The sequence below is a fragment of the Gaeumannomyces tritici genome (genome assembly GCF_000145635.1).
Source record: "Gaeumannomyces tritici R3-111a-1 unplaced genomic scaffold supercont2.2, whole genome shotgun sequence".
Lineage (NCBI taxonomy): Eukaryota > Fungi > Ascomycota > Sordariomycetes > Magnaporthales > Magnaporthaceae > Gaeumannomyces > Gaeumannomyces tritici.
This window is the reverse complement of record NW_008804546.1, coordinates 1,994,310-2,015,953: the sequence shown is the minus strand read 5'-3', so window position 1 is coordinate 2,015,953 and position 21,644 is coordinate 1,994,310. Positions and strand designations below refer to the sequence as shown.

The 21,644-nt window shown below is 59.8% G+C and overlaps 5 protein-coding genes across 5 annotated transcripts; 1 reads left to right on the top strand and 4 right to left on the bottom strand.

Annotated features, from left to right (window-relative positions):
* Nucleotides 1-5: 5 nt before the first annotated feature.
* On the bottom strand, nucleotides 6-3,082 carry GGTG_03187 (hypothetical protein). Its single transcript, XM_009220965.1, has 2 exons — nucleotides 2,170-3,082; nucleotides 6-1,983 (listed from the first exon to the last, which is right to left on the bottom strand). Exons 1-2 carry the CDS (start codon nucleotides 2,219-2,221, stop codon nucleotides 44-46), a joined length of 1,992 nt encoding a protein of 663 aa, XP_009219229.1. The 5' UTR covers nucleotides 2,222-3,082; the 3' UTR covers nucleotides 6-43.
* Nucleotides 3,083-4,994: 1,912 nt separating this feature from the next.
* GGTG_03186 (hypothetical protein) lies at nucleotides 4,995-8,195 on the bottom strand. The gene is made up of 3 exons (XM_009220964.1): nucleotides 7,312-8,195; nucleotides 6,967-7,232; nucleotides 4,995-6,584 (listed from the first exon to the last, which is right to left on the bottom strand). The coding sequence occupies exons 1-3, from the start codon at nucleotides 7,445-7,447 to the stop codon at nucleotides 5,979-5,981; spliced, it is 1,008 nt and encodes a 335-aa protein (XP_009219228.1). The 5' UTR covers nucleotides 7,448-8,195; the 3' UTR covers nucleotides 4,995-5,978.
* Nucleotides 8,196-11,946: 3,751 nt separating this feature from the next.
* On the bottom strand, nucleotides 11,947-16,878 carry GGTG_03185 (hypothetical protein). The gene has a single exon (XM_009220963.1). The coding sequence runs from the start codon at nucleotides 16,569-16,571 to the stop codon at nucleotides 12,531-12,533; it is 4,041 nt and encodes a 1,346-aa protein (XP_009219227.1). The 5' UTR covers nucleotides 16,572-16,878; the 3' UTR covers nucleotides 11,947-12,530.
* Nucleotides 16,879-17,175: 297 nt separating this feature from the next.
* Nucleotides 17,176-17,466, top strand: GGTG_03184 (hypothetical protein; the record flags this gene model as incomplete). Its single annotated transcript, XM_009220962.1, has 1 exon — nucleotides 17,176-17,466. The coding sequence occupies one exon, from the start codon at nucleotides 17,176-17,178 to the stop codon at nucleotides 17,464-17,466; it is 291 nt and encodes a 96-aa protein (XP_009219226.1).
* A 332-nt stretch (nucleotides 17,467-17,798) lies between these two features.
* Nucleotides 17,799-19,806, bottom strand: GGTG_03183 (hypothetical protein). The gene has a single exon (XM_009220961.1). It carries the CDS (start codon nucleotides 19,769-19,771, stop codon nucleotides 18,248-18,250), a length of 1,524 nt encoding a protein of 507 aa, XP_009219225.1. The 5' UTR covers nucleotides 19,772-19,806; the 3' UTR covers nucleotides 17,799-18,247.
* Between the last annotated feature and the right edge of the window lie 1,838 nt (nucleotides 19,807-21,644).

The window sequence follows — 21,644 nt, the reverse complement described above, 5'->3', positions numbered from 1 at the left end:
AGAGAGAGAGGGGGGGGGGGAAAAAAGAGCAGTCGGTTCTTCGTTAAATCATACCACCGTCGCCCTGTGGTGCACCGCCTGGCCTGGGCTGTCCGTACGGACTTATCGGCGACTGTTGCTGATACGGATGCGGCTGCTGCTGCTGCTCCGTCCGCACAAGGGGCCGGGCGTGGCCGGACTGTGAACCACCGCGCGAGAAGTTCTGCTGGTGCCGGTACGGGCCGACGCCGCGCTGGTGCTGCGGCTGCTGGTGCGGCGGCGACTCTGGCGACCGCGCGGGGCGCGGCGGCGGCGGCGACAGGCTGGGCCCGACCTGGGAGTGACCCGGGTGGTACGGGACGGCAACGCCCGGGGCGGCGGCGTTGTGGTAGGCTGCCTCGTCCGAGAAGTTGTCCCGGTATGGGGACGTGGCCTCGTGGGAGTGGCCCCCCGGCGAGGACGCGTGCGCCATCAGACCCGCTCCCTCGTGCGCGTGGCGGCCCGGCGAGGCGGCGTGCGCTATCAGGCCGGCACCCTCGTTGGCGCTCGGTGGGCGCTGGAAGCCTGGGCTCGAGGGTTCGTGCTGCTGAGGCGTGTTTGCGGCGTGCAGCGTGGTGGTCGCCAGCGGGGAGTTGCCCGCGGCGCCGGCCGCAAGAGGGGATGAGGTCAAGGTGCGGCCAGGAGAGCTCGAGCTCCCTCCGCCTGCTCTTGCCGACGGGCCGTTGTTTGCTCCTCCTGAACCGCCGCCACCCAGCATCAAGAATTTACTCCTGCGAAACTCGTTTGCGATGGGCAGGTGCTCGGTGCTGTTGCCACCCCTGAGACCGGGCCTCTTAGGCCCCGAGAGATTCCCTAGGTAGAGATCGTCGCTGCTAGCGTTGCTTCCCTTGCGTCCAGAGCCGTAGTGGTCGCCGCGGCGGCCCTTGACGCCACAGAACAGCCACCTGATCCCCCTGCCGAAAGCCTTGACAATATCCCACAGGTTCAGTGCGTCCCAGAGGGCGAGTATTCCGAGAAAGCCGCCGGATGGGGGCGACTGCTTGTTCTCCTTTGGGCGCGCGCCGCTTGCGGGGTCGGCCACCGGGTAGAAGGTGGGCTTGGCGCCGACGCGGTAGGGCTGGTATGGAAAGGCCCATATGTGCATGATGGAGAAGAGAGCCATCTCGACGCAGAGGAGAAGCGAGGGGATGCCGACCTTGAGATCCGGGTAAGCAAACACGTCGTTGGGCTTGACGATCTCGAGCTGAGATGTGGCAACCGAGATGCTAGCCGACTGCCAGAAGGACAAGAAAACGACGAGCTTGATAGCGCAGATCTTGAGGAACGGCCTGTGCTCCGCCAGAGGCTCCTTCAGCTGGATGTAGAACTGTATCAGGCAGTACATGGCGATACCAACAGCCACGCAGACGATAGCGATGACCCAGATATGCGCAAAGACAGGGCTGTTACTGCTCTCGCAGTAGCGGTGGAAGTACTGGGTGACAACGGCAGTGATGGTGGCGGCGACGCGCACAAAGATGTAGTGGTAGACGCCGACCCAGACGATGTTGAACCAGGTCAGGCCGCTGGACGGGGTGCGCCAGGGGCCGCGAGGGCCGCAGCAGCAGGCCCGAAACCAGCTGACGGGCCATACCCAGTCCTTGATCGGGGTCATTGCGCGGAAGTAGTTCTTTTGCTCGTGGAGGTCCGGTGCGATGTAGTGGCACATGAGGGCGAAGAACGACGAGATGGCGAAGGCCTCGTAACAGTCGCTCATAACCTGGAAGTATATGGCGTGCCATGTATAGCGCAGCGACAGCAGTGAACTTGTTGCGTAGATGGGCACCATAAACAGGATGCGGATGATATGGCGCTGCTCGCGAGGCTTGGTGTAGTGCATCGCATGCATCCAGACCAGCCACAGACTCATGGTGACGGCCACCAGCGTTGAGGCGGCCGCGATGATCAGGGCGATGTCGTGGAAGGTCAGCTGCCCTGCGATGGGGATCTCATCGCCAGGTTGGACTGTGATTGACGGTCAGCTCCGGCACGCACACATTGCGGGCAACTGGATTGCTCGTAAAGAAAGAAAAAAGATGGCATATATGAAATAAACATGATATAAGAAATCAGATAGGATATAGGACATATGATGGGATGAATAAATAGGATGTGTTATATGAAACAACAAAGGACAAAGGGACAACCTACTCCTCATTTCATCCAGCGTCGCGTTGCATGTTGTGTTAAACTTGAAGGCCATGGCTGCGGTGTTTCTTGGGAGTGTCCAGCGACACCCGACTCGGCCACGTGAAGCAGTTGTCTCAGGGCTCGGTGGCGGCCAGTTCGACCCCAGGCCCTGCGCTACGAGACAAAGAAGATCAAAAGTAAAGAAGAAGAAAAAAGAAAAAAAGAAGGGTGGTGGTTGTGGTGGCTGGCTAGCCCCTCTCGACTGCAGACTGAGGGCGAACTGACAGCGCAGTAGTTCGGGGAGGGCCCCGTTCTGGGCCTGAGGCTCGTCGAGGCGCCGCCCTGATGGTGGGATGCAGAAACCCGAGGGTCGGAAGGGTGGTTTTGTTTCGCAGAAGGCTGGGGCAAAAGGTCCGAGGTGAGCACAAAGCTCGGGCGGGCGCAGGTGGAAAGACAGGCGCGCGCGCGAAGGACAATGCGAGATCGGGATATATCGCAAAAGTTCGAGAGTGGCAAGAACGATGACTGAGCGTGCGTGCGGGTGGGTGGGTGTTTGTGCCGCGCGCGCAGGAGCAGCCAACGGCAGGAGGAAGATTGCGACAAGGCTGTGCCCCAGGGCCCAGATGGGTCGTCGCGTGTCCAGGCAGGTGGGTTGACGTAGCGTATGCGACAGGTGATGCGGTCGTCTTCTCTTTTTTTTCTTTTTTTTTTTTGCGCCAGGCGCGGGGAGGCAGGGGAGGGAGGGAGTGGGAGCGGTGCGTGCGTAGGTGAGTCGAGAGTCTGTGTGGCGCTTGTTGCGGTAGTCGCAAAGATGGTCGAGATTTCCGGCTCGTGATTCGCGCCGTCGGCGGCCTGCGTGTCGTGTGCGCGCACAGCGTGCAGAAGCACAGTTGTCAAGTACAGTGCTGGTTCTGGTGCTACCCGCTGCCCGTCTTGTTGGCGCTGCCCAGGCACATGGTTGGGTGCACGGCAGGTGCTGGTGAAAAAAAGAAGAGTGAGTGAGAAAAGAAAGAAAAAAAAAAAGATTAAAAAAAAGACTGGATGTCCGTCCTCCCGTTTTGCGTTCGGTTCGTATCGCCGGGAGTATGGGATTTGTTACTGCCGAAATAACAGGGAAGAGGCGGCAAACGATCAAGCGGCGAGGGAGATTGCTATCGTCGTTTGGGGGTTGAGTCGGCGGCGGCGGCGCTGTATGGAAGATTATTCTTTTCTTGTTCCTGGCTGCCAGAGGAAAGAGAAAAACAGGGAAAAACGAATGGATTGCGCGGCCTGCCAGCAGCTCGAGTTGCTTGTTTGTCCAACAAAGGAAGGAAGGAAGCACTCGCAGCGAATCGAAGGACGGCACGTCGGTTGGAGGATGTACCACCCCAGGTCAAACAAAAAGAATGGGGTACAACTAAAGCTCAGCTTAGCTGTGATTCGCGGCCAACCCCCGAGGAAAAGCACTTCAGCTGCTCGTGTCGAAGAAGGGTGGTTGGTTTCTTTCTTTTTTTTTTTCCTTCTTCCTCGAGGTGGATGGAGGCTGCATCCCAAGCACCCCCCCAAGAGATCGATAAGGGGTTGCATGGAGGGGCCGCCCGTCCATCGACGCAAGGCGGGAGCCCCTTGCATGGTGGGTCACCAAGGGAGAAGAGGCGCTCTCTCTCCCTCTCTCGTGACCACAGGCTGGCTGCCTGTTAGTGCCTTGTGTCTCCCACTGCGGCAGGCCCAGCACGCCCTGCGGCCCTTGTCCAAAAACGGGTCGGGGGATCTGCTGAGATTGCAAAGGGGGCACAGGGGCTGGTCGGGATCCTCCGCTAGTCTTCCCTGCCGAGGGCCCCGCCTGATTGGCTGTCAGAGTGCTTGTTCCATGTTGACCCCCTGTCCAAAACCTGGCGCGGCTCTGGGCTGTCTTCTCGCGTCCAATTGCTCCATGGGCGGAACCTGCTGGGCTTGTCTTCCCCGCGCCTAAAGGAGCTGGTGGAGATATCAAAGCTTGGAAGAGTCTGCCGATGCTGGTGGCGAGCGTCTGTGCTATTTACAGATTCACGAATGGCGAGCTCCATCAATCCCATCCTTCCCTGGTCCCCCCAGACTCCCCTAGCCAACATTCAGACAAGCCAGGCACGCCCACCACAAAAAAGATGGCAATCTCTCCTGAATTTCTTTTGTGGTGGGCGTGTCAGGTTCCTCTTTTCTGGCCGCGTGAACTGCCCTCGCCTGGTTGGGACGAGGTGGTGGTACACAGATGTCGCCCGAGAAACCCAATCAGATATCCGACTTGCAGAAGCAATGTCGGATCGTGAAATAACCGTCGGAACAAATTCCAATTCACCTCTATTCAAAACAAGCATCCCGGCTGCCCAAGGTCGTTTTCCCGCGGAACCAACATTGAGATCGCCCAGCCGCGTTTCTTCCGAGTGACTGTTCTTTCCTTCATCTCTGTGGCCATTGCTTGACAATCCCACCCATCGGGAAAGGTTTTGGGGTGTCGTCATTGTCAAAGAAACGATCATCGATAAACAATATAATATACTTGGGGAAATCACACCAAGAGACTGATCTCACGTCACCCGCCCCATGTGTAATAACGCGGACACACCCGGCACATATTATTGCCTAGATATTGACCAAGAGGCTTCCCAGCACGCCACTTCATGAAATGAGATCAAATGTTGCCTCACGTGTCGTCGCGTCATATATCCTAATCTGACTAACCCCAGGGCACACGGCTTTACCGTTCTCCCAGCGTGGCTGGCATTGACAACAAAGACTTCGCACTCGATGAGCTGTCAAGCTCAACGGCCGGAGCCCGTCTAGCACCACAGCACGAGTGGGCATCAAACTAGCCGGGAGTTCTGCACAAGCCCAAGATATAAGTAACTTGATTTTTTGGCCGCTTTTCCAACGCCATGGTCCGCTGCCTTGTCCATGGCACACCAAGCTATGTACAAAATCTCATCCGCTATTAAGTCCATCCAAAACGATGGTTTGTTTCCCTGGGGCGATGCTGAGGGGGTAACATTGAACTGCATGTGGTGTGTTCCCCCGAGGCGCGCATGCCTCCAGGAAAAAGCGAGGCCCGATTACAGCCCTTCCTCATTATTTGCCAGTTTTTCATCAAGCCTCGATGCAACGTGATCCAGGGCCTTTTCATGCGGATTCCCCTTGACGGCCGATCTCAGGGCACACCCACACAGCTCGTACGCAATGGGGGCGAAAGGATGGAGAAGCAAAAAATGCAGACCGCCTGGGGAAGAGACACTGGAGCTAGGGGACATTCCCCACGTCACCCCGTGATCCGGTTGTGTCTCTCTCTGATTTGACCGCGGCCCTAGATGGGGTGCCAACTCGGCACAATCCAACGCCCATTCAAGAAAACAAGCGAGGTGCACGCAATCCATTGGCTGTTGGGCCAGGGGTTAACCGAATGCCAGAGAGGAAAACAAGATTTGGAAGCGGGAGTGCAAAAGTAATAATGATAATTTGAACATAAGCCAAGCAAACAAAAGTATTACTAGGATATAACGCCGTCCTGGTATATTGGGATGCAATTTAAAGGCCCCAAAAATAAAGTATTTATGTGGCATGGTGATGGAAAAATGGACGGAATTCGTATACGTCGTAACCAATCCTGCCAAGGGGTGGCTGCCGAGAGCAGCCTCTCCCACTCGTCACGGTTGTGTCGAGTCTCGCACCGATAAGACTTCAACCGAGGCGCGCCGCAAGGAAGCAGGTTGATATGTTGCCGTCGGGCGTGTTTGGGTAGGTGACCTCGAAGTCGGATGAGGCCGATGGATTTGCGGTTCCTCCAGTCGCCAGGCGGGCGACGGGAGACACAGGTGCTAGGCCTAGTCGATGTCGGCTGGCGAGGCGTTGGTGACCTTGAGAACCTTGGTCGGCGCGTGTACGGGCCTCGAATAGTCGCGGTTGTCCTGCATCGACAGGAAGCTGTCGTGACTCTTGTTGAGATTGGCCTGACCATAGATGCCGGTCGAGGGGTTCATCCTCGGGTCTCCGGGCATCAGCATGCTGCTCCTGCGGCCACTCGAATGGTCACTGCCGTACGTCGCGTTCGTCGGGCGCCTGCCACTGGGGCGCCCTCCGAAACCGTCGCCGCCGTCAGGAGACCTAGGCACATGTGCCATTGCCGCGCCGCTGCCGCCCCTTGGGCTTTCGGAGCCCTCGTACGCTTCCTCCGCCTTGGCCTTCCTGCGTCGCATGACCAGGAATCCGGCGATGCCACCGATGGCAAAAATCGCCAAGATACCGATGACAATGCCCGCGATGGCTCCGCCCCCCAGCCCGCTGCCACCACCTTCGCCATCTGAGCGGTTCGCTTGGGATGGGTCCGTGCCGTCGGGACTGGCTGGCGCCGTGACCGTCTTAATGACGCCGTCGACCGTGACCGTCTCGACGAGCGCCGTCGTTCTCCTCGTCGTGCCCGTATTCGCAGCCTAGTATTTCCCCCAGTCAGCCTTCCATCGCCAGAGCCACACCATCCGGCAGTAAGGCCTGCCATGCCATAATCACCAGCGGCCGATGTCCATGGAGGACGCAGAGGGCGGGTCCATACTGTGTCTGTTGACGACTTGGACGTGGAGGACGGGGAGACCGTTACCGTGACCCGGCTAGGCTGCTGGGTCGTTGGTGGTCTTCCTTCCTGTGTTTCACGGCAATGACTGTCAAATCGGGCATCCTCTGGGATTGTCCTTGACCAATCGTTACCTGGAATGGCAAATAAGGGTGGGTCACGACGAGAGAGAACTTGGGGACACGGGCCCATCACGGCAAGAACAAAGAGACACATTAGACATATCATTGAATCGGTTGACTTACCGACGAGGTTTCCTCAGCTCCGGTGGCCGTGGTGGCAGTGATGGGGTTTGAGTTGATACGCATGTATCCGAAGGCCTTGTCGCCGCCGCACACGTCGGCGGGGAACCCTGGGCAAGAGTTTCTGCATTTGCTCGTCGAGATCTGGATCTCATCGGCTGGAAGGATGCTGGAACACCAGCAATTGTTCTGCTTAACGATCGCCAGCCCGAACTTGCGATCCTTGCAGAACACCTGGCACAGTCCCTGGGACTGAAAGTCACTGTAGTCTGGGAGATTAGATATCGTGTTAGCAATATGTCAAGATAGATGGCGAGAACAGTGTTGCTTGGTAAATGCTGTACTCACTCCCTGGCGTTGTGGCAGTGTTCATGTTAGAGCAATAATCCACCTTGATGAGCTGGGCAGAGGCAAGGCCTGTCCATAGAAGGACACCGGCCATTGCTAGGGCCCAGCTCATTGGCTGTCCCCGCGACAGAATCATGGCGAATGTGTTGAGGCGTAATTCTGAGGGAGAGTGTGTTAGAGAATGGGGACACGGCCCGGCGCAGGTCTGGCGTGTTGTCGTTGGCGAGTCGTTTATAAAAAGACAACGACAGACTCATGTGCGGTTACGCACGTCTGATGGATTGCGTCCCACAGGTGGCAGCGTCGGGGCGTGGTGGCCCAGTGCTTCCACGAAGCTCCGACTGGGCCAGTCTCGTGATGGATCAGGCTATGGGCCACCCGCCATAGCACGACACGCAGACGAGGTGCTCTTGGACGACGAGTGAAGCGACGGGCTAGTTGTCGTCGGGGTCGGGGCCTGGGAGATGTGCAGGCGTTCAGTCGAGTCGGTGCAAGTCGACTCCTTTGCACCTTCAAGTGCAGGCAGCGAGGGTGTTGGGCTGGCTTCGCCGGCGCCCGAGGTAGCGAAATAGGGTGAGGTCGGTCGGTCGGTCGGTCGGTCGGGTCGAGATGTCGATTCCTACTGGACGGAGGACCCAGAATCGCAAGGCCAATAGGGGCGCTGGACGCGGCGAGGGCCGTTGTCGATGCAGCGAGGGAGGAAAGGGCCAAAGGCAGGAGTTGAGCGAGGGGAGGGCTAGGAAAGAGGACAAAAGTCAAAAAACGAAACCAAGCAAAGACAGAAAAAAATGAAACCCTTGCCCACTGGTGCTTGGTTCAACCACGACAAAAAAGGAAAAGAAAAAAGCCTGTTCGTTCGGCCAGTGCAGGCCCGGAAGTGAGTGGAGTGGGAAAAGGCGAAAGAAACGGGGACTACGACCAGGCCGAGAGAGTGGTGTCTTGGGTGCTTGGGTTAAAAGGCCCAAGAGTGGATCCGAAGCTGGGTCCGGCGCCAGGGTGGTGACTTCGGGTTGAGCGGCAGCCAATGCGGCTGCTGGGGCTGCACCAACTCGCCTGCACCTCCAACCGCGCCGCCTGGCTAGGTGGCAGGCCGCGCTAAAAACAACGAGCGACACGCATCACATTGCTGGTGTTCCTCTCATGGCCGTCCCCAGTGGAGATACCCACTAGCACTGGCCCCTGGGTGGCTGGCCCTGGCACGATGCGACCACTCTCGGCCCTTGCTGTACTGGCCCCAAACACAGGCGGTTGATGGCGTCACCACCAACCACAGGTGATGTGTCGACCAAGACCTGACTTGACCCGCGCTGGCCCGCCGCCGTCTGGCTTGGGCATTTCGGGTGAAATCACCTTGGGATGCCAGCTCGGGAGCTGTCAACAACATGAACGGTTGGGTGGCAGGCGGTTGAGTGGGAGGTATGTACTGATTATGCACTGAGTATGCACTACGGCTTTCCTGTTCAAGCAACGCCCGTCTGGTGATTTCACGCCTTCGCAGAAGGCCATCAACTTCAGCACATTCCTCGGTGGGATTCCCGGGCCTCAATCCTGCTGGCAGGGGAATGAGGATCGCCACGCCCAAGAGCAGCCAAAGAGAAAAACATTCAATTTTGACCAGAAGCACGCCGTTGGTTGCCCAGCCGAACCGGCGTGTGCCACCCGCAACGGCAATCACAGTCTCTCGAACCATGATGTTTTTGCTATTTGAGATTTCCATTTTTTTTTTTATCTAGGCGATGGACGGGACTCGGACTCTATGCGCGCTGCATCGCGAGTCGTCTCTTTGTCTTGAGACCTCTGTCATTTGGCCCAATTTAGCCTCCCATAACGCTTATGTTATTTTCATCGGCCCTCATTTACCAAGTGCGCGGGCGAGCGGCGCGGGCAGGTTTTCGTTCCCTTTTTTGCCCTCATCTGCACGTCCTCGTCCCAGGGTCCCCCCTGTCCGCAGCATGCCAGGATAGGGGTTTGGTCGGGGTGTGGGTGGAGATGTTGCTGGTGTTGATGCTCATACGAAGTGAATTGCGAGAGAAGCACGGAAGGGTTCTTGTTCCTGGATGATGACTGTCGGGTCCACCGATTTCCGTCCAGTGTGGGTTGGCACAGGGCAGAAGTCAACGGCCGCCATCATGCCCAACGGCCTCTTGCGCAGTCGAGGAGCAACTTGGGACGACGCGCGGCTGGCATCTCCAAAAAGACCGAATCTCCCAAGTACCCCTGTCTCAAGCCGGCCAGCTGCACACAGACCACACGGACAGGAATTGACAGCTATCCCGCCGACGGGCTCTGGACTCGGGCTGCCGGAACACCAAGCCAAGACACGCGCCATGATACATGAGTTATGTATTCGATGCGCGAGACCTACGCCATCCGAGAGTCAAATCATAGGCACGGCTACGCACGTACGGGCAGGAGAGCGATAGCAATGTGAGAGAGTGAGAGAGAGAGCGCGTGTGCGAGGGAGAGACACGCAAGCAACAACGGCGGTGGGGAAGAGTTGTAAAAGCACATCAACAGAAGAAGCTCCCCCCACCCACACGAGTCGCTGTGCAGATTTGAACCCACGCCTGGATACGCTGCTGGGATCTGAGCGCCGTGCCCGGAGATTTATCTCCTGGAAGAGAGGAGGAAAAGGAACCGAGGGTAGACAGTCGGATCACAAGCGCCGCTATCATTCACTCTCCCTCCCTCCGCCGCGCCAGTGGCGTCCGTCTCGGCCATTTCTCCGGCAGCCAGAGGGCTGGTATGCATGCATGACACTGACACGAGAGCGGCTGCGATAACAATAAAGCTATATGTAAGAAACAAAAATGTGACCCTGCGCGAGCGAGCGCGCCACTCGGGGCCGGCTCGGGTTCCGGATTACAATACGAAGTCTCCTCCCACGCGGAGTTAGCAAAAGACACATGGGGATCCCCCTTCCCCGCCAAACTAGCTCGGATAGGCAGAGGTCTTGCAATCATTGGCACACCCGACCTGACGGGATGATGTGGTCGACACGCATGTGGACGTTTACTGTACGCGGCCGGCAAAAAGAGGGATGGTAACCTTTTCCATTTACATCGATGCAAAGTATAAGATATCGATCACGCCTTCGCGTGCGGGGTAGGGGTGGTTGGGCTGGGGGGGTGATGGCGTGCATGCATGGCGCGGTGCATACGAGTTTGCGGCGAGCCGGCGGCGGCGACAGGTCGTGATTATAGTGATAGCTGATGGGAAAGAAGAAAAAAACAGTCGGATACGAGCCCATCCAGCCTCCCCCCACGGCCAGAAAACCGGCATTGCCAAACGCACACCCAGTCAGCGCGAGCGGGCAGCCCGGATGGGACCACACACTCTTTTTCTCACGCACAAACAGCAGACACACGCTGCATCAGACGCACGCTGCATGCATCATGAAGAACAGAACCCGCAGGACGGTCCCCTAGCTGGCTGCATTCTACGGTTTGCCTCAAAACTGCCCAGCCAATGGCTCCCTCTGCTTCTGCTTCCTTCCGTGATTCCGGCGATCGGCGCAGGGGTCCGGACCAAGGCCCGTTCGTTTTCTTGGTGCGTCGACCCTTTCCTTTCTTTTTGTTTCTTTCTCTTGTTTCCTTTACCTTCCCTGCTTTACCCTGCCCGCCGCCTTGATGAGGGCACTGTTGTTAGCCTACCGGACATCGCCTACCGGACATCACCAGTTTCCCCCCCTCACATGCTTGCTCGGGTCTCGAAATGTTGCCATGTGCGCCACCGAGTCTTGTTTAAAAGAAGTGGTTTCCCGAGAGAACAAGGCTTCGGTGGATACTCTTTGACTGTTTGTGATGTCTGTTGTGGTTGTCCGGTTGTGTTGATCATGGGAAATCCCTGCCGTGGGAGGGATAAACACAACAAAACAAAGGGAAAGCACACGAATCACATCTCTGGAAAGAGATCAGGGCCGCGAAATGCCAGACAGCCGTCGCGGCAAGTGCTGCAGCCACCCGCGCCTCCTGTGCCTTCTGCCTTCTGTGCGAGTCATCCCCGGCTTGTGTGCCGTCGCTCAAAATTTGCCTTTTGGAACCCGGTATGTAACTTCTCTTTTCCATACTGCTCTTTTTTTTTGCTTGTGATCTGCTTTCCATCCTGTGAGCAAGAGCAAGAGCAAGAGCAAGAGCAAGGGATCGAGTGGATGAGCCTTGACCTCTCCGAGTCTGTCGGAATCTCGATTGATTGCAGGGGCCCCTCGACTGAATCCGGGTTTGCTCCCCCGCTTCACCCTGTCTTGCCTCGTCCCTTTTTTTTTTCTCCCCTTCCCTGCAGGTAAACAAGGCGATGTGGTCCTAGCCCGCCGAATTGGGACGTGCCGAAGCAGAGGTTTGACGAAATCGGCAGACCCAACAACGGGAGGGCAAGTCCACAAGCCCAAGTCGCCCCGGGGCCGGTGCCGTCACCGACCAAACCCAAATGTCTCTCCGCCGCAGCCGACCCCTCATTGGCGCCACTTGGCCGCCGCACCCCGTTTTGTCCGTTCCCCTCTCTGCCGCCTCGCTTCGTGCTCGGTTGGGAGATGAGGATCATCGGCGCTACGGGTGACGATCAACCCCTGACCCGATCATCGTGGGGACACCCCTCGGATTTATTGATGCGGTGCAAAGGATGATGTCATTGGTGATTTTGGCATCTGGTTCTGATTCAAGGGGTTGAAAAGTGGTGCAGAGACTACTACTGTTTAGAGTCCATGTCCATTGCATTGTGCCCCATCTCGAGGACCAACTATAGAAGGCAAACGGCAACGCCTCAAAGCTAAGCTAAATCCCGCAAACAACTGGCAATAAAAAGTGATACTCCCGCTTCCTGTTTAGAAACCCCGGCTTCCCCTTTTTGCTCCAAACCTAGGCCCAGAGTTGAAGATGGCGGACATGCAACCAATAACTGCTGGGGATGATGATGAGAGACAGAAATGTTGAAGAAAAAAGAAGTCCTGTAGCCCATGAAAATTGTTGTCGAAGCAAATACAATGCGAAAAGCACCGAGGTTCCGAACGCCCGGGGTCCAAAGAATACTCCACGATTCCAAGACCCGACCCCTCACGACCAAGCCCCCCTTTGTTGCGCCCTTTGCGTCTGCAGTGTGACCATGTAGGTCTGGAGCAAAGATGATGAAATAATGGTAAAAAAAACAAGCGTATGGTGATGGTGATGGTCATATGCATCCTGGTTCTGTCCTGGCTGGCAACCCGAAACACCCACACCCCGCGATCATGACGGGCGTCGGACCGGGCTGCTGGCCCTGCTCACCCGCGTTTCCTCCTCCTCGATACGCTCCACCATCTCGAGCACGCGCCCGACGGTGGGCGGCCTCTTGAGCCGCACCGCCTCGGCCGTCATGACGGAGTGCGGCGTGTGCGAGTCGGTCGAGAAGCGCGACTCCATCGACAGCCTCCTGCCGCCGTGCACCGACAAAAAGTCCGACGTCGTCGTCGACGCCAGGGTCGACCGCGAGAAGCGCTTCTCGTCCACGCCGCTGTACTCGCTGCCGACCTCCGACTGGCCGGCCGGGGTGGAGGCCCTGTCGAGCCCGGCGCCGTATCTGCTGTGGCTATTCATGTTGTTGCCGTTGTTGTTGATGCCATTCTTGTTGTTCTCCTCGTCGTCGTCGTCGTGGCCGATGGCGCTGGTGTCTCTGACGATGATGATGCTGCTGTCGTCACACCGCATGTCCTCGCTCGCCTCGGACGCGTCGGGCACGCGCACCATGTCCGGCGTGAGCCTGGCTAGCACACTACTGCTGCCGCCGGACCCGCCCCGGAGGTTCGCGCTTTCGGATCCGTAGTCCCAGAAGGGGTCCCAGTCGTCGTCGACTTTGTTGGCCACGGGGGGCAGAAGGCCGCCGGTGCCGGCGCTGCCCTTCCTGTTGCCGCTGTCCGGGGCCGAGCTGAGGCCGGCGGCCGCGCGCTTGCCCTTCTCCTTTGCCGAGGACGGCGAGCCCGACGGCGTCTGCTTGAGCAGGCCGCGGCTGCCGAGATCGCCACCCCCGAGGTCGGCGCCGCCGTCATCGTCGTCATCCTCCTTCTCCGTGTCCATGATCTCCACCTCCTCCTCCTTCTCGATCTCGGCATTGACCACGCGCAGGGGCTCCCTAGGCACCGTGAACATGACCTGCACCAGCCTCCTCTCCGATGCCCGCTCGATATCCCAGTCCTCGTCGTCGGCCCCGATGCCGTGGTAGCGCGCGCCACCGTCGTGCGCGGCCGTCCTGCCCCCGCGGCCGCTGCTGCCGCCGCCTGCCCCTGCCCCGCTGCCGGAGCCCGGGATCTCGTCCATCCACGCCTCGCGGCCCTGCTTGCGCCGCGAGAGCGTGCTCGGCGCGCCCACCAGGCCAGGAGATTCGTAATCGCCGCCCTCGAAGCTCGTCGGGCTCTCGTTCCGGCTCGACTCGGCGCTGTCGCCCGCGCCGCCGGGGTTGCTGAAGACGCGGCGGAAGCTGCCCAGCCACGAGCGGCGAGGCTTGTTCTTGCTCGGGCTGCCGGGGCTGTCGTCGTGATCGTCGTCGTCCCTGGGCTCCGCCCGCGGGGACGTGCCGCCGATCAGGCTCCCGCCGCCGCTGCCCCTCACGAGCCCGATTCTGTTGTTGTTTTCACCACCTGTCGTTCCGGGACTGCCCGACAGCAGGGTGGGGCCCTCGGCCTGCATCGCCGCGAAGCTGGAGCGCGCCGTGTTGAACGAGGCGCCACCGCTGCTGCTGGCGGAGCTGCTGTCGAGCTGCCGGTCGTCGTCCTCGGCTCTTCTGCGCATCGGCCCCGCGCCGGCGACCGACGTCGCCAGCGCGGCGATGCCCGAGCTTGTCCCAGGCCGCGAGCGCACCGATCCGGACCTCGACATGGAGTAGCTGAAGGCGCTGCGGTTCGACTCGGAGAGGTTGCTGGCCGTACGGCCGGCCTCCTCGTCTCCAGCTGCGACAAACGAGAACGCGCTATTCCTCGGGTTGGATCGGGCAGAATGCCGACGCGTGGGAGAGCGCCGGCTGGCACTGCCGCCCGTCAGGTTGAGGGGCGCGACGGTGAGCGGCGGTAGCATGGGAGCCGTGACCATGGTCCTGGTGGTCGTCGTGCTGTGTGGGCCGATGCGCGCAGTGAGGACCGCGTCCGTCGAGTCGATGTCCGAAACCCAATCCTGCACTTCGCGGTCTTGGGGCAGCGGGGCGCCGCCGCCGATGCTGTTCTTGCCATCGGGGCTCGGAGTTGCCTTCTGCGGCGCCGCCGACGCATCCCCCAGGATACCCATGTCGCCCTTGGTGCTCGTGGGCGTCATGAACGGGTCACTAGACGTCTCCATCTCTTTTGAGTCCGGGCTCATGGGAGCTGTCGGCCCCAGGCTTGCCTCGCCATCCTCGTCCGCCTCATAGATCGGGTGGATGTCTCCGGGTCCAGCGAGCATGCCGCCCGCCCGCGGGCTGCCGCTGTTGTCAAACCCCCCAGGCGCCTGGACGTACATGCCCCTAGCATTACGTGGGTTGGCGCCCTTCCGCATGGCCATCGGTGGCGGGTAGCTCGGCCCGCCCGGGCCGCGGGCGCCGCGCAAGGACTCGTAGCCCAGCGAACGGCTTCCACGCACAAAAGGGTCGGGCCCGCCAGTATACCATTCGTTGGGACCAGAGGGTCCCCTCGCCATGCCCCAGGCGTACGAGGGGCCGCCGGCGCGCTCTGCCATCTCGTCCTCGTCGGGGAGAAAGAGGTTGGCGTCCTGAGCCAGGGCGCGGACCGCCGAGTCGCGTCGGTAGTTGCGCTTGTGCCTCCTCCAGCACATGATGCCAACCACGATGGCAACAGCTCCGCTGATGCCCACACCTAGTCCAATACCGAGCCCGAGATCTCGGCTGTTGTTGGATGGTGCCGATTCTGAGGAACCAGGGCCTGTACCGGTACCGGAGGAGCCGTCGTATGAGGGGTTGGTGTAGTCGCCGGACCATGTCATGGATGTGAGGTTCAGGAACATGGGCGCATTACCGCCCATCTGCCGCTTCTTTAGCTTGGATTTGGTCAGTGGTGATACACTGTAGCCCCCGTAGACCATCATCACGTTTCCGGGCAGCAGGGTTGCGCCATGGCCGAAAATGCCAGGGCCTTTGGGCTGCGCAGACGGTATCTTCCACCTCCACTTGTCAAAGTCCTCGCCAATCTCGATGACTGCGAGCTGCGGTTCCGCCGCCTGACTGGTGTCTCCAACCCACCCTCCCAGAACCACGATGGAGTTCCCATCCCCACTAAGGATCGCCGTGTGCCCGGACCTGCTGTCAACCTCCACGGGGAGCCCGCGGCGCTGCCCCTTCCCGTCTTTTCGGACACTGAGCTCTGTTGGAGCAGACGACGGCTGCTTGATGGTCACGAAGCTCCAGACTTCCTCAGGTAGGCTCCATATCGCGGCGCCGCTCATGTTAATAAAGGCTGCCTGCGTGTGGCCGCCTAGGAGGACACTGTTAATCGACTGCGTGACAACGCCCGATCGGTTGGCCGTCGAAGGCGTCAGAGGCGTGAGGGAGAAGCCGGCGTTGGCGACGGGCGGTCCCTTGCTAAGGATGGGGCTGGCGTTGTAGGCGGCGTTGGGCAGCTGGCCGAGCTTGAGCATCTGGTTGGAGTAGGCCGCGGCCTTGGCCCATGCCAACCCGGTGGTATTAGCCCACGGGCACATGCCGCCGTAAACATATATCGAGGCGGGCGAGACGGTCGGCGCGATCTGTGTGGAAAAGCTCAGGGCGGCGCCTAGGAAGGATGGGGCGCCGGGCGTCGAGTTGCCGCCTGTGACGGGCGGCCCTCGACTGCCCCAAACGCCAGTTGGGTCGCTTAGTGGCAGAGTCCATAGCGCTGGCTTGTCGGCGCCAGGCGAGCAGCTGCCCGCATATGCGCCAATTGTGTTGTTTCCGAGGTATGCGGGCGCAAAGGTGGTGCTGTGAGGCTTCCCCGCTCCTCCGGTGAGGAAGGGTAAGCCCTTTGTGAGAGTCTGGGTAGTGAGTGAAGAGGCTCGTACGGTGGCCGAGATGTCCAGGGCCAGCAAATCGACCGATGAGGCAGTTGGGGCGAAGATGTATGCGATGGAGTTGCCATTCTTGCCGTCGTGCGAGCCCGTCGAGCTGGGGATGATGATTGTCGTCGGGATGTAAGGAAGGACCAGTGGAGGCGCCGCTGCGGCAGTCGATGGTAGCGACAGCAGAATCAGGACGAAAACCCAAGCCAGGGTGCGTCGGGTAGCTGCCGCCGCCGAGAGTGACAGGGCGCCTGAGCGCAGACTTGAGGTTGACAGCATCTGAGCGTGCTTTGTTGCAGGTGGTCGCTAGAGACGAGACCGCGACGGTCCAAAGAGGCGGAATGCGGCCTGTCTCAGAGCCAGAGCATGACGTCCTCGCTGGCTCTTTGCCGGTCAGTCTTTCTGAGCTCTGCAGACAAAAACAGCCGCAGGGGGAGCAAGGAATGGCCAAGCTGCCGAGCACGCGCGCAGTCGGTGAGACAGCTGGGGAAAATGAAAAGAAAAAAAAAGGCTAAAAAAAAATCAAAAACCGGGGAGTGGCGCAACAATAATCTTAGCGAAGCATATTAATGATCGCAGCCTCTTCCGGTAACACGGCGATCAACCTCACGGCTCCCCGCGGGCGCTGGCAGGGTGGGAGGAGGGGAGGGGGCAGGGCTCAAGCACGGACGGATGAAAAGGAAATAACGAAAAAATAAAAAGGTGGAGGCGAGAATGAAGCACTACAACGAGCCGATGGGGGCGGGGAATGAGTGGTTGACTGTGTTTTCGGGAGAGCCAGGCCTGGTCTTTGCCCGTGCTGAGGTCTCTGGTGGCGGGGACCAGCAATGGAGCAGTTTGATGGATCACCTTGATGGATCGCCTTGACGGCACCGATCAAATTATGACCGACATGGACCAACAGCAGCGGCAAGCATGGGAAAGCGAGTCCAACTTCATCAGAGTTTGGTCGGCCGACACGGTGACAGCCTCCGCACCCTCGTCCATGTGCCGCCTACCTGTCATCCGGGACAGCCAATGGCAGCGCCAGCGCATCGACGGAAGCGAGTGGACACTGGGCGACGCCGCGGCGGTGTTTTTGTCACATTCGTCGGCCCAGCAACCATCTAGACTCAGCGCCAACAGCTGCAGAACCGCAACCCCGCCCCTGGCAGCTCTCCATGAGCTGGGGTGAAGCAGCCAGCCAGCGGCCGCCAGAGCTCCCTTTCGGGCGCCGGCAGGGTCTGCACTGGCCTGGCTCCTGACAGACACCGGAAATCCTTCGGGAGGCCAGCCCAAGCGAATCTGGGCGCGCCAGGCTCAAAAGAGACCAATATTTCACTCGACACGCTGGAGAAACGGCGCGGAACCCCAACCATGCCCGAAGCGTTTGACCGCCACATGCATTCATTCACTTTGGAGGGATGGCTACGGCTGTAGAAGACTACGGACAATACGAGCTACAGCTCTGGTCATGGATGGGCCACCCTGCGGCTGGAGCAGTCACAAGGAAGACGGGCAGCCTGGTCGACGAAATGATTGAATGCTACTGAACCACGTTCCCGGCCGACACAAAATGGCCCTCCATCTCCACAACCAGCACCTCCTAAATCACGCATCCCGTCTATCGCGCCATATCCAGGGACCATCTTTTCGCAAGCAATGAGAGCTGGCCTTTGCCGTCTCGTTTGGTTGCATTTGCAACGTGCTCAGTTGCCCAGAGTGGAGATGTTGACGAATTTGGTAGGTGGCCGACGGCGACGCATTTGGATAGCATTCGACCATGTGAGTGGCGCAAGCTTCGCTGGTGTCTCGGTGAGAGCGAGATGAAGGGCGGAGAAAAAAGGACAGGAGAAAAAAAGCAAGACCCGGCGGAGAAAAGAAATGAAACAGAGAAAAGCAAGCCAAAGAACGGGAACCAAAAGAACAGAAGAAAAAAAAAGAAAAAAGAAGACAAACAGCCCAACCCCTCACAGCTACTCAACCATCCTCGCCTCCTTGGCCTCAAACTCCTTGATGCGCTGCCGGAGGTACGCCACCTCGGTGGCCAGGGCCTTGGCGCCCTGCTGGACGCTGGCGAACTCGCTGAGCACGTCGGCCTGGTCCTCGACGCGCTGGCGGTCGCCGCGGAGCGCCACGACGTCGGCCTCGAGCGCGGCCACGCGGGCGCGCAGGGCCTCGTTCTCGACCAGGGCGCGCACGCCGTCGACGGCCTTGCCGTGGTACCGCTCCTGCAGCTCGCTGACGCGCTCGGGCCAGTGCGGCGTCGGCACCGACGCCACCGTCGGCGCCAGCCCCTGCTCCATGCGCCGCGTGTGCTCCACGCCCGGGTGGTGCTCCCACGCGGGGATCACGAAGATGGTGCCCGGATCGTCGTTGTCGTTGGTAGTGTTCCCGTCGTTGCCGCCACCGCCGCCGCCGCCGCCGCCGTCGGGCCCGCGCTTGATGCGGTAGTAGCGCGTCGGCACCGTGATGTGCACGATGCCGCGCGCGTAGGCCTTGCCGCGCTCCTCCTCCCAGATGCGCTCCCCGACGGCCCCGAGCTGGCGCCAGATCTTCTCCTTCTGCCCCACCAGCGCCTCCTCGCGATCCAGCAGCCGGTGCAGGTGGCCGAAGACGTCGTCGCCCGCGTTGGCCAGCACCCACCGGTCCTGGGGGTACACGGGCTGCCGGCCCACGGACCGCGCGTCCGGGCCCAGCGCGGACAGGTGCTGCCGGGGGGCGACCGCCTCGCCCCGCAGCAGGTCCGTGAGGTGGGCGTGCGACAGCTCCAGGTCGTGCGTACGGCCCACGAGCGCCTGCGCGAAGGCGAGCAGCTGGCCCAGCAGCGTGTTGCGCGCCCCGCGCCGCTCGTCGTCGTCGACGGCGTCGTCGGTCGGCATGATCGCCAGGATCCCCCCCTGCGCGCTCAGCTCGTGGTCGAGCCGCTCGAGGCAGGCGTTTGCGTGCATGAGGAGGTTGTGGTGGCTCGCGTACGGCTGCTGCAGCAGCACGGGGCCCGGCTCGCCCTCGCCGCGCGGGACCGACGGCGCGCCCGACCGGAGCGCGCAGTGGTACTGGGTGCCCAGCACGTCGTGGTGGGCCTCGACCTCGTTGAGCAGGCTGTTGAGGCGGCGGTGGTGGTCCGGGTCGTCGTTGGCGTAGGGCGTCGTGAGGGACGAGAGCCAGTCCATGGCGTCGCCCAGCTGGATCTTGCGCCGCGTCTCGTTGTCGCCGGCCCCGCCGATCTCGCCCGCCGCCGCCTTGTCCGTCACGCAGAGCTGCGCCACCACCACGGCCAGCGACTGCAGGTGCTGCTTGAGCGCCAGCAGCGTCGGCGCCTGGCCTGGCGTCGAGAGGTAGCTGCAGTTGAGGTGCTGCAGTACCGCCGGCACCTGCTGTAGGTCCACGGCCATCTCCCGCGACCACTTGGAGAGGTACGGCAGCGCGTGGTCGTTGCCTTGTACGTAGCCGTAGCGCCCCAGCTCCGCGTCGGAGACGTGCTCTTGGTCGTGCGACATGCTTGTTATCTGCTCTGCGTGATATATACTGTCGTTTTTGTTCGCCGCTTGATGTCGCCGACTGTCCACGACCTCTAGTTGCCGAGTTTCTGAGTCGCTTTTCACAAGACAAACGAGAGAATAGTTACGGCCTGTTGATTTAACATGCTACTGGGCTTGAACAAACAGTCCATTGTTATCGTCGCCCGCTTCTGTTGTAACTGTTACATATATCCGCTTTCGCTCTTGGAAGGGGAGTTAATGGAATGCTGTCGCAATGGCAATATCCCTTGCAAATTCCAGCCTTGTATATTTGCACGCAATGCTCGTCCCTTCCACACAAGGGAGAGAGGCCGAGCAAGTGGCAGCTTTTTCATCTTGAAGGGCAGCCATATCTACCGTTATGCCCTACTTTCTTGCTCATGTAAGTATAAGATCATGTTGAGGGATAAGATAGGGATAGGATAGGGGGCAATCTCATAGTCTGTCTCCCTTGACACAGGGACTGTCCGGATGCGGAGGCCTTGACATGCTCCCTGCCGCCTGGCTGCCTCTTTGTTCAGTAACAGGTGAACTCGCAACCTACCTACCTCCCATCTGAGATGCACACACGTTTCTTTCCGCGGCAGTCAGCATCGAAGCTGTCCTACTCAGTAGCGGAGGCGATCGATGGAGAAGATGTCACCTGCGCGGTGTTTTCCGTATAGAGTGGGTGCTGTTGAGCTCTGTGGCTTCGCTGGCTCTCAAAACAGTCAAAATGATTGTCTTTGAACCCGATCTGCCTGGCTAGCAGTTGGGGAAGATGCGGCGATCGCCTTTCCACCAGTAGCAGTGCAAAAAGAACAAAGCAGAAAATGTGAGCAATCACAGACTTCCACGACGTGCGGTCTGCCACCGCCTGAGAACCCACTCCTCTTTCGGCAGTGGATGTGGTAGTCAAGCGGCGCCGACGTCTTGGCGCGCGGTTCCCCGTCATTTTCGGTTGTGACCTCATCCCGCCCAGCGGTGCGTCTTTGCCTGTTTGCATCATTCTCGAAGGCCGCTGCCTTTCGCTCGCATGAATGTTGGTCCTGGATATACTGCTGACATCTGACAAGACAACCGAACCGGCTTTCCGATGTCTCGGCCATCTAGCAGACCTGAATTTGAAAGATGCCCCTTGCAACTGTTGTAAAGTGTGTATCGCGTTCGTCGGAGATGGGCGCTGTCAACGCCCAAGACACCGCCCTTCCCTGATACTGGCAGCAGACGTGATGTGCCAGCGATTCGCACATCCGAGTTCTCCACGTCTACCCGCCCGCCCACCGCGCTCGAGGCCCATTGGCTTGCGTCACGGCCGAGCCCAGAAGAGTTGGTGGCGCTTCCCGGCGCTGTCATGGAATGCAATATCACCCGTGCTGGGTCGGTGCAGCTCTGTGCAGTGCTGTGTTGACGCGAGTTCGTCTGTGTGATACACGTACATTAGGGGATGGCCCAGGCCCGCCAACCAGCGAATATCAATGGCGGTGCCGAGGGCACAGCTAGCGCCTGAAATTTGCGCTTGTCTCGGTGCAATCACGACCGCCGAATCATTGATTTGGCCTGATCGAGCTGAGCCAGGGGGCCTGCCGCCGAGCTTTGGCGACCCAGCTGGAGCGCTAGTGATGTCCTGCTGATCTAGCGCCCTGAGACCGTATCTGACGGCTCAGCTTCACGCTGGTGTGCTTGAAGATTCTGGCCGACGACACCAGACAGCAAGAGCAGTGGTTGTGGGTGGCATGGGTGTCTTGTCTATCTGCCAGCCGGAGAGAGGCCTGCGGTCGAAAGGGGCCGCGAGCAGGGAAAAAATAACAGAGAATGAAAGAGGACAGGGGCTCCACCGTGACACCTCCCAAGCCCATCACAATGAATTCTC

Bases quoted from the DNA above. Each gene is read 5' to 3' on its own strand.
- GGTG_03187 (XM_009220965.1), bottom strand. From the start codon at position 2,221: ATGGCCTTCAAGTTTAACACAACATGCAACGCGACGCTGGATGAAATG. The intron at 1,984-2,169 runs GTAGGTTGTCCC...CGTCAATCACAG, and splicing joins GACGCTGGATGAAATGAGGA to TCCAACCTGGCGATGAGATC.
- GGTG_03186 (XM_009220964.1), bottom strand. From the start codon at position 7,447: ATGATTCTGTCGCGGGGACAGCCAATGAGCTGGGCCCTAGCAATGGCC. The intron at 7,233-7,311 runs GTGAGTACAGCA...CTAATCTCCCAG, and splicing joins CACTGCCACAACGCCAGGGA to ACTACAGTGACTTTCAGTCC. The intron at 6,585-6,966 runs GTAAGTCAACCG...GGGAAATACTAG, and splicing joins GAGCTGAGGAAACCTCGTCG to GCTGCGAATACGGGCACGAC.
- GGTG_03185 (XM_009220963.1), bottom strand. From the start codon at position 16,571: ATGCTGTCAACCTCAAGTCTGCGCTCAGGCGCCCTGTCACTCTCGGCG.
- GGTG_03183 (XM_009220961.1), bottom strand. From the start codon at position 19,771: ATGTCGCACGACCAAGAGCACGTCTCCGACGCGGAGCTGGGGCGCTAC.